Here is a 12,659-nt window from a genome sequence, read left to right on the forward strand (position 1 = left end):
CTGTCTCACTCACTCACGCTCTGTCTCACGCACTCACGCTCTGTCTCACTCACACACGCTCTGTCTCACTCATTCACACATGCTCTCACTCACACGCTCTGTCTCACTCACTCATGCTCTGACTCACTCACTCACACACACGCTCTGTCTCACTCACTCACACATACTCTGTCTCACTCATTCACACATGCTCTCACTCACTCACTCACATGCTCTGTCTCACTCACTCACGCTTTGTCTCACTCACACGCTCTGTCTCACTCACTCACACGCTCTGTCCCACTCACTCACTCACGCTCTGTCTCACTCACTCACTCACATGCTCTGTCTCACTCACTCACACATGCTCTGTCTCACTCACTCACACATGCCCTGTCTCACTCACTCACACACGCTCTGTCTCACACTCACTCACGCTCTGCCTCACTCACACGCACTCTGTCTCACTCACTCACGCTCTGTCTCACTCTCTCACCTGCTCTGTCTCACTCACTCACACACGCTCTGTCTCACTCACTCACTCACTCACGCTCTGTCTCACTCACTCATGCTCTGTCTCACTCACTCACGCTCTGTCTCACTCACTCACATTCGCTCTGTCTCACTCACACATGCTCTGTCTCATTCACTCATGCTCTGTCTCACTCACTCACATGCTCTGTCTCACTCACTCACACATGCTCTGTCTCACTCATTCACACATGCTCTCACTCACACGCTCTGTCTCACTCCCTCACGCTCTGTCTCACTCCCTCACGCTCTGTCTCACTCACTCACGCTCTGTCTCACTCACTCACGCTCTGTCTCACTCACTCACATTCGCTCTGTCTCACTCACTCACACATGCTCTGTCTCACTCACACATGCTCTGTCTCATTCACTCACGCTCTATCTCACTCACTCACATGTTCTGTCTCACTCACTCACACATGCTCTGTCTCGCTCATTCACACATGCTCTCACTCACTCACACACGCTCTGTCTCACTCACTCACATGCTCTGTCTCACTCACTCACACATGCTCTGTCTCTCTCACTCACACATGCTTTGTCTCACTTATTCACACATGCTCTCACTCACACGCTCTGTCTCACTCACGCTCTGTCTCACTCACTCACATGTTCTGTCTCACTCACTCGCACCTGCTCTGTCTCACTCACACACGCTCTGTCTCACTCACTCATGCTCTGTCTCACTCACTCACACATGCTCTGTCTCACTCACTCACGCTCTGTCTCTCTCTCTCATGCTCTGTCTCACGCACTCACGCTCTGTCTCACTCACTCACGCTCTGTCTCACGCACTCACGCTCTGTCTCACTCACACACGCTCTGTCTCACTCATTCACACATGCTCTCACTCACACGCTCTGTCTCACTCACTCACGCTCTGACTCACTCACTCACACACGCTCTGTCTCACTCACTCACACATACTCTGTCTCACTCATTCACACATGCTCTCACTCACTCACTCACATGCTCTGTCTCACTCACTCACGCTTTGTCTCACTCACACGCTCTGTCTCACTCACTCACACGCTCTGTCCCACTCACTCACTCACGCTCTGTCTCACTCACTCACTCACGCTCTGTCTCACTCACTCACACATGCTCTGTCTCACTCATTCACACATGCTCTCACTCACTCACTCACTCGCTCTGTCTCACTCACTCACGCTCTGTCTCACTTACACATGCTCTGTCTCACTCACTCACACATGCTCTGTCTCACTCACTCACACATGCCCTGTCTCACTCACTCACACACGCTCTGTCTCACACTCACTCACGCACTGCCTCACTCACACGCACTCTGTCTCACTCACTCACGCTCTGTCTCACTCTCTCACCTGCTCTGTCTCACTCACTCACACACGCTCTGTCTCACTCACTCACTCACTCACGCTCTGTCTCACTCACTCACACATGCTCTGTCTCACTCACTCACACACGCTCTGTCTCACCCACTCACACCTGCTCCGTCTCACTCTCTCACACCTGCTCTGTCTCACTCACTCACTCACGCTCTGTCTCACTCACTCACGCTCTGTCTCACTCACTCACGCTCTGTCTCACTCACTCACGCTCTGTCTCACTCACTCACTCACGCTCTGTCTCACTCACTCACTCACGCTCTGTCTCACTCTCTCACGCTCTGTCTCACTCACACACGCTCTGTCTCACTCACGCGCACATGCTCTGTCTCACTCACTTACACATGCTCTGTCTCACTCATTCACACATGCTCTCACTCACTCACACACCCTCTGTCTCACTCACACACCCTCTGTCTCACTCACGCGCGCTCTGTCTCACTCACTCACTCATGCTCTGTCTCACTCACTCACACACACGCTCTGTCTCACTCACTCACACACGCTCTGTCTCACTCACACGCTCTGTCTCACTCACTCACCCTCTGTCTCACTCACTCACACTCTGTCTCACTCACTCACACTCTGTCTCACTCACTCACGCTCTGTCTCACTCACTCACGCTCTGTCTCACTCACTCACACGCTCTCTCACTCACTCACGCTCTGTCTCACTCACTCACGCTCTGTCTCACTCACTCACACATGCTCTGTCTCACTCATTCACACATGCTCTCACTCACTCACACGCTCTGTCTCACTCACTCACGCTCTGTCTCACTCACACACGCTCGGTCTCACTCACTCACACATGCTCTCACTCACTCACACATGCTCTGTCTCACTCATTCACACATGCTCTCACTCACTCACGCTCTGTCTCACTCACTCACGCTCTGTCTCACTCACTCACGCTCTGTCTCACTCACTCACGCTCTGTCTCACTCACTCACGCTCTGTCTCACTCACTCACGCTCTGTCTCACTCACTCACGCTCTGTCTCACTCACTCACGCTCTGTCTCACTCACTCACGCCCTGTCTCACTCACACACGCTCTGTCTCACTCACTCACACATGCTCTCACTCACTCACTCACACGCTCTGTCTCACTCACGCTCTGTCTCACTCACTCACGCTCTGTCTCACTCACTCACACACGCTCTGTCTCACTCACTCACGCTCTGTCTCACTCACTCACACACGCTCTGTCTCATTCACTCTCACACGTTCTGTCTCACTCACTCGCACACGCTCTGTCTCACTCACACACACGCTGTCTCACTCACTCAGCCTCTGTCTCACTCACTCGCACACGCTCTGTCTCACTCGCTCGCTCTGTCTCACACTCGCTCTGTCTCACTCACTCGCACACGCTGTCTCACTCACACACGCTCTGTCTCACTCACACATGCTCTGTCTCACTCACTCACATGCTCTGTCTCGCTCACACACACTCTGTCTCACTCACTCACATGCTCTGTCTCACTCACTCACACATGCTCTGTCTCACTCACACACGTTGTGTCTCACTCACTCACATGCTCTGTCTCACTCACTCACACATGCTCTGTCTCACTCATTCACACATGCTCTCACACACTCCCTCACGCTCTGTCTCACTCACTCATGCTCTGTCTCACTCACTCACGCTCTGTCTCACTCACTCACATTCGCTCTGTCTCACTCACACATGCTCTGTCTCATTCACTCATGCTCTGTCTCACTCACTCACATGCTCTGTCTCACTCACTCACACATGCTCTGTCTCACTCATTCACACATGCTCTCACTCACACGCTCTGTCTCACTCCCTCACGCTCTGTCTCACTCACTCACGCTCTGTCTCACTCACTCACGCTCTGTCTCACTCACTCACATTCGCTCTGTCTCACTCACTCACACATGCTCTGTCTCACTCACTCACACATGCTCTGTCTCATTCACTCACGCTCTATCTCACTCACTCACATGTTCTGTCTCACTCACTCACACATGCTCTGTCTCGCTCATTCACACATGCTCTCACTCACTCACACACGCTCTGTCTCACTCACTCACATGCTCTGTCTCACTCACTCACACATGCTCTGTCTCACTCACTCACACATGCTTTGTCTCACTTATTCACACATGCTCTCTCTCACACGCTCTGTCTCACTCACGCTCTGTCTCACTCACTCACATGTTCTGTCTCACTCACTCGCACCTGCTCTGTCTCACTCACACACGCTCTGTCTCACTCACTCATGCTCTGTCTCACTCACTCACACATGCTCTGTCTCACTCACTCACGCTCTGTCTCTCTCTCTCATGCTCTGTCTCACGCACTCACGCTCTGTCTCACTCACTCACGCTCTGTCTCACGCACTCACGCTCTGTCTCACTCACACACGCTCTGTCTCACTCATTCACACATGCTCTCACTCACACGCTCTGTCTCACTCACTCACGCTCTGACTCACTCACTCACACACGCTCTGTCTCACTCACTCACACATACTCTGTCTCACTCATTCACACATGCTCTCACTCACTCACTCACATGCTCTGTCTCACTCACTCACGCTTTGTCTCACTCACTCACGCTCTGTCTCACTCTCTCACATATGCTCTGTCTCACTCACTCACACACGCTCTGTCTCACTCACTCACACCCTCTGTCTCACTCACTCACGCTCGGTCTCACACACTCACATGCTCTGTCTCACTCACTCACACATGCTCTGTCTCACTCATTCACACATGCACTCACTCACTCACTCACGCTCTGTCTCACTCACTCATGCTCTTTGTCTCACTCACACAAGCTCTGTCTCACTCACACACACTATCTCACTCACTCACACACGCTCTGTCTCACTCATTCACACATGCTCTCACTCACTCACTCACATGCTTTGTCTCACTCACTCACACTCTGTCTCACTCACTCACACATGCTCTGTCTCACTCATTCACACATGCTCTCACTCACTCACTCTCACGCTCTGTCTCACTCACACACGCTCTGTCTCACTCACTCACACATGCTCTCACTCACTCACTCACACGCTCTGTCTCACTCACTCACGCTCTGTCTCACTCACTCACACATGCTCTGTCTCACTCACTCACGCTCTGTCTCACTCACTCTCTCACGTTCTGTCTCACTCTCACACGCTCTGTCTACTCTCACACGTTCTGTCTCACTCACTCGCACACGCTCTATCTCACTCACACACACGCTGTCTCACTCACACGCTCTGTCTCACTCACACACGCTCTGTCTCACTCACTCAGCCTCTGTCTCACTCACTCGCACACGCTCTGTCTCACTCGCTCGCTCTGTCTCACACTCGCTCTGTCTCACTCACTCGCATACGCTGTCTCACTCACACACGCTCTGTCTCACTCACTCACATGCTCTGTCTCGCTCACACACGCTCTGTCTCACTCACTCACATGCTCTGTCTCACTCACTCACACATGCTCTGTCTCATTCACGCACGTTGTGTCTCACTCACTCACATGCTCTGTCTCACTCACTCACACATGCTCTGTCTCACTCATTCACACATGCTCTCACACACTCCCTCACGCTCTGTCTCACTCACTCACGTCTGTCTCACTCACTCACGCTCTGTCTCACTCACTCACATTCGCTCTGTCTCACTCACTCACACATGCTCTGTCTCATTCACTCATGCTCTGTCTCACTCACTCACATGCTCTGTCTCACTCACTCACACATGCTCTGTCTCACTCATTCACACATGCTCTCACTCACACGCTCTGTCTCACTCCCTCACGCTCTGTCTCACTCACTCACGCTCTGTCTCACTCACTCACGCTCTGTCTCACTCACTCACATTCGCTCTGTCTCACTCACTCACACATGCTCTGTCTCACTCATTCACACATGCTCTCACACACTCCCTCACGCTCTGTCTCACTCACTCACGCTCTGTCTCACTCCCTCACGCTCTGTCTCACTCACTCACGCTCTGTCTCATTCACTCATGCTCTGTCTCACTCACTCACATGCTCTGTCTCACTCACTCACACATGCTCTGTCTCACTCATTCACACATGCTCTCACTCACACGCTCTGTCTCACTCCCTGACGCTCTGTCTCACTCACTCACGCTCTGTCTCACTCACTCACGCTCTGTCTCATTCACTCACGCTCCATCTCACTCACTCACATGTTCTGTCTCACTCACTCACATGCTCTGTCTCACTCACTCACACATGCTCCGTCTCACTCACTCACACATGCTTTGTCTCACTTATTCACACATGCTCTCACTCACACGCTCTGTCTCACTCACGCTCTGTCTCACTCACTCACATGTTCTGTCTCACTCACTCGCACCTGCTCTGTCTCACTCACACACGCTCTGTCTCACTCACTCATGCTCTGTCTCACTCACTCACTCATGCTCTGTCTCACTCACTCACTCACGCTCTGTCTCACTCACACACACGCTCTGTCTCACTCACTCATGCTCTGTCTCACTCACTCACACATGCTCTGTCTCACTCACACACGCTCTGACTCACTCACTCACACACGGTCTGTCTCACTCACTCACACATACTCTGTCTCACTCATTCACACATGCTCTCACTCTCTCACTCACACGCTCTGTCTCACTCACTCACACGCTCTGTCCCACTCACTCACTCACGCTCTGTCTCACTCACTCACTCATGCTCTGTCTCACTCACGCTCTGTCTCACTCACTCACTCATGCTCTCACTCACTCACTCACACGCTCTGTCTCACTCACTCACGCTCTGTCTCACTCACTCACACACGCTCTGTCTCACTCACTCACACCTGCTCTGCCTTACTCACTCACTCACACGCTCTGTCTCACTCACTCACACACGCTCTGTCTCACTCACTCACGCTCTGTCTCACTCACTCACGGTCTCACTCACACGCGCTCTGTCTCACTCACTCACACATGCTCTGTCTCACTCACTCACACATGCTCTGTCTCACTCACTCACACTTTCTCTGTCTCACTCACACACCCTCTGTCTCACTCACTCAAGCTCTGTCTCACTCACTCACACCTACTCTGTCTCACTCATTCACACATGCTCTCACTCACTCACTCACGCTCTGTCTCACTCACTCACGCTCTGTCTCACTCACTCACATTCGCTCTGTCTCACTCACTCACACATGCTCTGTCTCACTCACTCACACATGCTCTGTCTCATTCACTCACGCTCTATCTCACTCACTCACATGTTCTGTCTCACTCACTCACACATGCCCTGTCTCGCTCATTCACACATGCTCTCACTCACTCACACACGCTCTGTCTCACTCACTCACATGCTCTGTCTCACTCACTCACACATGCTCCGTCTCACTCACTCACACATGCTTTGTCTCACTTATTCACACATGCTCTCACTCACACGCTCTGTCTCACTCACGCTCTGTCTCACTCACTCACATGTTCTGTCTCACTCACTCGCACCTGCTCTGTCTCACTCACACACGCTCTGTCTCACTCACTCATGCTCTGTCTCACTCACTCACACATGCTCTGTCTCACTCACTCACACTCTGTCTCACTCTCACACGTTCTGTCTCACGCGTTCTGTCTCACACACACGTTCTGTCTCACTAACACACTCGCTCTGTCTCACTCACACACACGCTCTGTATCACTCACTCACACACGCTCTGTCTCACTCACTCACACACACTCTGTCTCACTCACTCGCACATGCTCTGTATCACTCACTCACGCTCTGTCTCACTCACTCACACACATTCTGTATCACTCACACACGCTCTGTATCACTCACACACGCTCTGTCTCACTCACTCACACACGCTCTGTATCACTCACTCACGCTCTGTCTCACTCAGTCACACATGCTCTGCCTCACTCACACACACACGCTCTGTCTCACTCACACACGCTCTGTCTCACTCACTCACATGCTCTGTCTCACTGACACACACGCTCTGTCTCACTCACAGACGCTCTGTCTCACTGACAGACACGCTCTGTCTCACTCACTCACATGCTCTGTCTCACTGACACACACGTTCTGTCTCACTCACTCACACACGCTCTGTCTCACTGACACACACGCTCTGTCTCGCTCACACACGCTCTGTCTCACTCACACATGCTCGTTCTGTCTCACTCACTCATTGGAGATGTGGTGCCCAAATGGTGTTGTCACTGTACGAATAAACCACTTGCGCTCTCCATCTCACGCTCTTGCGCTCTCCCTCTCACGCTCTTGCGCTCTCCCTCTCACGCAGTTGCGCTCTCCCTCTCACGCACTTGCACTCTCCTCTCACGCTGTTGCGCTCTCCCTCTCACGCACTTGCACTCTCCTCTCACGCATTCGTGCTCTATTGCACTCGTGCTCTCACGCTCACACGCATCCGCGCTCATTCTCACGCATTCACTCACGCATTTGTGCTCTCTCATGCACTCGCGCAGTCATGCACCCGTTCTTTCTCGTGCACTCGCACTCTCTCTCGTGCACGCACGCTCTCTCTCTCGCTCACTCCCACGCAGTCACTCTCTCTCGCACGCGCACTCTCGCGCTCGCTCTCTCATTCTCCCTCTCTCTCTCGCAAGTGTGCGCACGCGCTCTCTCAAACACACGCGTGGACATGCATATAGTTGCACAATTTCATCTACTCACCCCGCCCAACACACACATGGTAATCAACTTCTTCCTGTTCACCTGAAGTTTGCCCCCAGGCATTTAGCTGCTGTGGGTCCACTTGGGCACTGATGCCAGCTGTTGTTTTTCCAGGGATAATGGCACATGTTACCGTGAGTGTGTGGGCCGAATCCTATTGCGGAACATCTCGTCCTCAGCACTGGGCTCAATGAGTGGACACGGGATCTCGGCGAATGGGCTGGCCTATTGCCTGTGGGTGCTGTCCACCTCAGACTCTCTGGATTCCTGCCAGGGGAAGAGCAGCTGCCCAGTGATCAGCTTGACCATCAGACCAGATATCAGAATGAAGTGTGGTGTAAGTATTAGAGGGCAGGGTGGTGAGGGGTTGGTGGTGGTAGCAAGTTCTCTGATCAGCCAGTCTCGCAACTCAAACTCAGTGTGTTTCTTCCAGCAAAATTACGTCTACGTCTTTGATGGGATCCCGGAATTCCTTATGGATACTCATCTGGACAGTGCAATCCATGCAGACCCCAACTTGATTGGTGCCTTCTGTGGCAATGGTTGGGATCAGCCAATCAGAGTGGACGCTATCTCAGGTACTTTAGCAACATCTGCCTTGGTATGTGAGCCATCACTGCAACAGCGTTCTGTATCGCAGTATCTCACTGGGAGAGCGCTCTATCGCTGTGACTCACTGGGCATGTGTCTAAATGACAGTACCTCATGGGAAAATGCCTATATGGCAGTGTGTCACTGGGAAAACACTCTGCATCGCAGTGTGTCACTGGGAAAGGGCTCTGTATCGTAGTGTGTCACTGGAGGAACACTGTATCGCAGTGTGTCACTGGAGGAACACTCTGTATAGCAGTGTGTCACTGGGAGAGCGCTCTGTATCGCAGTGTGTCACTGGAGGAACACTCTGTATAGCAGTGTGTCACTGGGAGAGCGCTCTGTATCGCAGTGTGTCACTGGAGGAACACTCTGTATAGCAGTGTGTCACTGGGAGAGCGCTCTGTATCGCCGTGTGTCACTGGAGGAACACTCTGTATAGCAGTGTGTCACTAGGAGAGCGCTCTGTATTGCAGTGTGTCACTGGGAAAACACTCTGTATCGCAGTGTGTCACTGGGAGAGCGCTCTGTATCGTAGTGTGTCACTGGAGGAACACTGTATAGCAGTGTGTCACTGGAGGAACACTCTGTATCGCAGTGTGTCACTGGAGGAACTCTCTGTATAGCAGTATGTCACTGGAGGAACACTCTGTATCGCAGTGTGTCACTGGGAGAGTGCTCTGTATAGCAGTGTGTCACTGGGAGAGCACTCTGTATCGCAGTGTGTCACTGGGAGAGCGCTCTGTATCGCAGTGTGTCACTGGAGGAACACTATAGCAGTGTGTCACTGGGAGAGCGCTCTGTATCGCAGTGTGTCACTGGGAAAACACTCTGTGTCGCAGTGTGTCACTGGGAGATCGCTCTGTATCGTAGTGTGTCACTGGAGGAACACTGTCTCGCAGTGTGTCACTGGAGGAACACTGTATCGCAGTGTGTCACTGGAGGAACACTCTGTATAGCAGTGTGTCACTGGGAGAGCGCTCTGTATAGCAGTGTGTCACTGGGAGAGCACTCTGTATCGCAGTGTGTCACTGGGAAAACACACTGTATCGCAGTGTGTCACTGGGAGATCGCTCTGTATCGTAGTGTGTCACTGGAGGAACACTGTCTCGCAGTGTGTCACTGGAGGAACACTGTATCGCAGTGTGTCACTGGAGGAACACTATGTATAGCAGTGTGTCACTGGGAGAGCGATCTGTATAGCAGTGTGTCACTGGGAGAGCACTCTGTATCGCAGTGTGTCACTGGGAAAACACACTGTATCGCAGTGTGTCACTGGGAGAGCGCTCTGTATAGCAGTGTGTCACTGGAAGAGCGCTTTGTATCGCAGTGTGTCCCTGGGAGAGCGCTTTGTATCGCAGTATGTCACTGGGAGAGCGCTCTGTATCGCAGTGTGTCACTGGGAGAGCGCTCTGTATCGCAGTGTGTCACTGGGAGAGCGCTTTGTACCGCAGTGCGCCACTGGGAGAGCACTCTGTATCGCAGTGTGTCACTGGGAGAGTGCTCAGTATCGCAGTGTGTCACTGGGAGAGTGTTCTATCACAGTGTGTCACTGGGAGGGCGCTCTGTATCGCAGTGTGTCACTGGGAGAGCGCTCTGTATCGCAGTGTGTCACTGGGAGAGCTCTCTGTATTGCAGTGTGTCACTGGGAGAGTGCTCTGTATTGCAGTGTGTCACTGGGAGAGTGCTCTGTATTGCAGTGTGTCACTGGGAGAGTGCTCTGTATCGCAGTATCTCACTGGGAGAGCGCTCTGTATTGCAGTGTGTCACTGGAAGAGTGCTCTGTATTGCAGTGTGTCACTGGGAGGGCACTCTGTATCGCAGTGTGTCACTGGGAGAGCTCTCTGTGTCGCAGTGTGTCACTGGGAGAGCTCTCTGTATTGCAGTGTGTCACTGGGAGAGTGCTCTGTATTGCAGTGTGTCACTGTGAGAGCGCTCTATCGCTGTGACTCACTGGCCACGTGTCTATATGGCAGTGCCTCATGGGAAAACGCCTTTATGGCAGTGTGTCACTGGGAAAACACTCTGTATCTCAGTGTGTCACTGGGAGAGCGCTCTGTATCGTAGTGTGTCACTGGGCACGTGTCTAAATGACAGTGCCTCATGGGGAAATGCCTGTATTGCAGTGTGTCACTGGGAAAACACTGTATCGCAGTGTGTCACTGGGAGAGCGCTTTGTATCGTAGTGTGTCACTGGAGGAACACTCTGTATAGCAGTGTGTCACTGGAGGAACACTCTGTATCGCAGTGTGCCACTGGAGGAACACTCTGTATAGCAGTGTGTCACTGGGAGAGCGCTCTGTATCGCAGTGTGTCACTGGAGGAACACTCTGTATAGCAGTGTGTCACTGGGAGTGCACTCTGTATCGCAGTGTGTCACTGGAGGAACACTCTGTATCGCAGTGTGTCACTGGAGGAACACTCTGTATAGCAGCATGTCACTGGAGAAACATTCTGTATCGCAGTGTGTCACTGGGAGAGTGCTCTGTATAGCAGTGTGTCACTGGGAGAGCGCTCTGTATCGCAGTGTGTCACTGGGAAAACACTCTGTATCGCAGTGTGTCACTGGGAGAGCGCTCCGTATCGTAGTGTGTCACTGGAGGAACACTCTGTATAGCAGTGTGTCACTGGGAGAACGCTCTGTATAGCAGTGTGTCACTGGGAGAGCGCTCTGTATCACTGTCACTGGGAGAGTGCTCTGTATCACAGTGTGTCACTAGGAGAGGGCTCTGTATCGCAGTGTGTCACTTGGAAAGCACTCTGTATCGCAGTATGTCACTGGGAGAGCGCTCTGTATCGCAGTGTGTCACTGGGAGAGCGCTTTGTATCGCAGTGCGCCACTGGGAGTGTGCTCTGTACCGCAGTGTGTCACTGGGAGAGCGCTCTGTATCGCAGTGTGTCACTGGGAGAGTGCTCTATCACAGTGTGTCACTGGGAGGGCGCTCTGTATCGCAGTGTGTCACTGGGAGAGCGCCCTGTATCGCAGTATGTCACTGGGAGAGCTCTCTGTATTGCAGTGTGTCACTGGGAGAGTGCTGTGTATCGCAGTGTGTCACTGGGAGAGCGCTCTGTATCGCAGTGTGTCACTGGGAGAGCGCTTTGTATCGCAGTGCGCCACTGGGAGAGCGCTCTGTATCACAGTGTGTCACTGGGAGAGTGCTCTGTATCGCAGTGTGTCACTGGGAGAGCGCTCTGTATCGCAGTGTGTCACTGGGAGAGTGCTCAGTATCGCAGTGTGTCACTGGTAGAGTGCTCTATCACAGTGTGTCACTGGGAGGGCGCCCTGTATCGCAGTGTGTCACTGGGAGAGCGCCCTGTATCGCAGTGTGTCACTGGGAGAGCTCTCTGTATTGCAGAGTGTCACTGGGAGAGCGCTCTGTATCGCAGTGTGTCACTGGGAGAGCTCTCTGTATTGCAGTGTGTCACTGGGAGTGTGCTCTGTATCGCAGTGTGTCACTGGGAGAGTGCTCTGTATTGCAGCGTGTCACTGGGAGAGCGCTCTGTATAGCAGTGTGT

At 52.7% G+C, this 12,659-nt stretch overlaps 1 protein-coding gene across 1 annotated transcript in view; it reads left to right on the forward strand.

Moving 5' to 3' along the window:
* The window catches only part of LOC140405587 (multiple epidermal growth factor-like domains protein 8), a gene marked incomplete at its 3' end in the record, with an annotated part of 453,542 nt that overhangs the window by 97,999 nt on the left and 342,884 nt on the right, over positions 1 to 12,659 (forward strand). The window contains exons 3-4 of the mRNA XM_072494144.1: positions 8,667 to 8,889; positions 8,986 to 9,130. Coding sequence (XP_072350245.1) covers positions 8,667 to 8,889; positions 8,986 to 9,130 — 368 coding nt within the window. The remainder of the gene's footprint in view (positions 1 to 8,666; positions 8,890 to 8,985; positions 9,131 to 12,659) is intronic.

The sequence above is a fragment of the Scyliorhinus torazame genome, unplaced genomic scaffold, assembly GCF_047496885.1.
Source record: "Scyliorhinus torazame isolate Kashiwa2021f unplaced genomic scaffold, sScyTor2.1 scaffold_126, whole genome shotgun sequence".
Taxonomy (NCBI): Eukaryota; Metazoa; Chordata; class Chondrichthyes; order Carcharhiniformes; family Scyliorhinidae; genus Scyliorhinus; species Scyliorhinus torazame.